This window comes from Citrus sinensis, chromosome 3, assembly GCF_022201045.2.
Source record: "Citrus sinensis cultivar Valencia sweet orange chromosome 3, DVS_A1.0, whole genome shotgun sequence".
Taxonomy (NCBI): domain Eukaryota; kingdom Viridiplantae; phylum Streptophyta; class Magnoliopsida; order Sapindales; family Rutaceae; genus Citrus; species Citrus sinensis.
Window position 1 is genome coordinate 36,328,993 of NC_068558.1, and position 3,504 is coordinate 36,332,496.

At 30.8% G+C, this 3,504-nt stretch overlaps 1 protein-coding gene across 1 annotated transcript; it reads right to left on the reverse strand.

Moving 5' to 3' along the window:
- Nucleotides 1–337: 337 nt before the first annotated feature.
- On the reverse strand, nucleotides 338–1,827 carry CHI1 (chitinase CHI1). Its single transcript, NM_001288905.1, is given in 2 exon segments — nucleotides 338–891; nucleotides 1,519–1,827. Coding segments are annotated over 2 exon segments (696 nt in total). The 5' UTR covers nucleotides 1,811–1,827; the 3' UTR covers nucleotides 338–487.
- Nucleotides 1,828–3,504: the final 1,677 nt, after the last annotated feature.

Genomic DNA, 3,504 nt, shown 5'->3' on the forward strand with positions numbered 1-3,504 from the left:
GTTGTCACGTAGGTTCCTTTGTCCTAATATCTAACACGATTCTCCGCATAATTCCGCGGAAATATTGTCTTGTTTTGGCAAGTGAATTGTCTCGTTCTGAACCATTTATTGTTGATCAAAATATTTGTTACATTTATTAAGCTATTAATTCATCATCTTTTTCAAGTTTTATGTAACATATATTATGTTATGAAAAAGCTGGGTTACTTAAAGTTGGTGTCCAATCCGACACTCAATCAATCACTAAAGCTAGTATTGCTCTTTGTATAAAGTTAGCTTTGGCTTTTCCTAAAAAAGCCAAACCTAAATCAAGGTGGAGTTTCTCCAAGAAGCATAATTAATCACAAACCATATAAGCAATAAAATATGGTCGGCAACACCCTTTTATTTCTTCAATTTATTTTGTTTTAGGTACATGAAACCGCCCTATATTATAAAATTACACCACATTATTTCAACAAGCCAGTGAAGTATCGGCGAAAACATTTTAACAAGAGAGATTTGGGCCAGGAGCAACACCAAATTTGTTGCAATAATCCTTATAATATCCAATGCGAGCTTGAACCTGAGCAGGTTGCTTGCCACCGCATTCAACGGCACCATTGATTCTCTGAATTGTTGCACCAAAACCTTGGTTCACAACTGGGTGCACATTGGTCATCCAAAACCACACGGCAGTCTTAAATGACACAACGGGGTCCTTGGCCACCGTTTCGGGAGCTCTTAATCCGTCAAACCCGATGGCTTTTCCGGCAGCTCCGTAGTTGCCATTTCCGGTGAGTTGGATCGGTCCACGGCCGTAGTAGAACTTTCCGGGAACACATGGGTACTGTTTGTTTTGTTCATCACAGTACCTGTTGGACTTGTTAATCTCTTCTATGTAGCAGAAATCTGAAAAAGCCAGACATTTTTTTTTCTAATTAATTCTCTCTGGGCTTAATCAAGATAATTGGCTAGTGGCAAATCATATCAATTAAAAGTTGGAGTATTCAATTAGTTTTATTGAAAACTTTTATGTGTTCATCAAACTGAGAACATCATTTAATACATATAAAGCATGTAATTAAAAAGAGTTGTCTAAATATACATGCTAATTAAGAAAGGCTCTTGCCAACAAGAAATTAAAAAGCATAGTATATTATTGTATTCTTTATAATCGTATCGATATCCTGTTGATGTATAATAAAAAAATAAATTTCTTATTAAAACAAACATGGGTTGGAAATAATTAATTTCGCAAGAATTATATATATTTCGCAAACAGCAGGAAGGTTATGTTCATTCCAACCTTATATATATTTCTAGTAGTGAACAAATATGGGCCCTTCGATTTGAAATTCAACTTCAACCTTTTGCTTCTTTTTTTTTTTTTGGGGCGCCCGGTGGGGGATATAGTTTTAAAAAATTTCAAAAACGGTTTTGAAAATAATAAAACAAAGAAAAGTCGTTTTCTTCTCTATGCATGGATTGCTCATAAATACTTTGCATGCAAAAAGAAATAAAATGGAGAGAACTTACGTCCAGTTTCATGAGTGACGTGTGCAAAAAATGCAGCAATCTCACGCTTCGAAACTTCTGGAGAGCCGCTACCAAATTGAGGATAAGCCTTGGCAGCATTCAGAAACGCATCTCTCGTGTAGAAGCTCTTGCCGGCACAACTCGCGGCTGCCTGATTCTTTATGCCGTCGAAGAACTGGGGAGTCACAATGTTAGCAACATTTTGACACATTACATTGGTGGGAAAAGCTAGGGCAAGAATGCCCACAAGAGCAAAGGTTACAATATTTTTTTTCATGTTAAGTGGAGCCATTTTGTTTAGGAGTAGAGAAATGTGAGTGATATGCAAATGTTGGTGATGGGAGTACGGCATTTATAGAGTGCAAAATGGACGTTATGTCTGCCACGTGCTGGTGAATTGTGATAAATTTGAACATAGAGTTTATCTCTTGTTAGGTTTTTCTAGACTTCGCATTTGTTGTGGCTTGACTTGTCAAAAGAACTAGAAATAAAATAAAATAAAATAAATTAAGTCTTTCGAGTGGGTTGTTGATTGACCGCCATCTATATTAAACTTTTTCAAATTAAATTTGAATAATAATTGTACAAAATATAATTTTAAATAACTAATTTTCAATAAATTTTGAGGAAATTTGTTTTTTAATGTAACTGAATTAATTGTAGATTGGAAAATCTTAAACTCATACTTGTTTCGAGCTTTCAGATATTGAAACTCAGACATGTTTATTTTTAATTATCTACCTACTCTGTTTATATATATACACATGCACTAGACTTTACACAAATTTTAACAAAAAAATATGTGGTTTGTACTCATTTGAGTGATTTAAATTTTTTTAGGTTTACTCTTGTTAATTAATAACTAATAACACGGTATCATATTTTCTCAGCTAAATACTTATTTGGTCTGTGTATTTTTCAGTTAAGTATCCATTTAATCTCTTTATTTTAGAAAATATTTCAAGACATCTTTACTGGTAAATATATTACATTCCTACCCTGATCTTTTCTTTGATTTTAGAATAATACCCTTACAATAATATTGTTGGAGATTCAATGAAAAGAAAAAAAAATGAATTTATCAAATTAGTCTTAAAAGTAAGATAAAAATTACTCTATCTATTTTTTGTTATCTTAATTTTAGGATTAATTTGGTAATTCAATTTTTTTACAAAAAATTAACTTAGCTTAAACATTGCTTTAAATTAGTTGGTATTAATTTATCATAAATGGTTACTAGTTGTTTTAGAATGATATTTATTTCAAATTTGCTAATATATTGGTTAATATGCTATTTATTTTTTTAGATAAAAAATTAATGCCAAAAATATTATTGTTAGTTATTGTTGTAAAAGGTAAGAAAAAATAAGATGAAGATCGTAACATATTTCAAATAGGATGTCTTTACATTTTTTTTAAAATACGTGGACTAAAAAGATATTTAAATTAAAATATAGGATATATACCCTAATTTCTTTATAACTTAATTTCCTTTCTTTCCTTAATTCTTTTTCCTTTTTTTTAGTGATATCACAACGTAAAAATTAATAATCAGTCCAAACATTTGAGTTTGTTTTAATATTTTCCGTTTATAAATACTAAAATATTTATGTATATCTTCGAAACTGAAAAGTCAAGTCTTCCACTAACTCCCGTTCTCAATTAGCGGCGTAAATTTGGGTCCATGAAATGAAAGCAATTCTTCTAGTACCCTTTTCTCCACACTAGTTCTTCTTGTTCTCTTCTCGGCATTGATATTCTGGTGTGTCACTAATCAATTTAATATCTCAAAATATTTTGGTGATGTCCTAATGTATATAAACTTTCATTCTCAAGTACAAGGGTTTTCATCAGTTTTAATAAAATCAATATTTAATATATTATAAAATCATGTAATTTAATAATATATTTGTAATAATTTTATTAAATCATATGACTCAATAACGTGTCATATGAAATAAACAATAAGCTGTCCACATGAAAAAA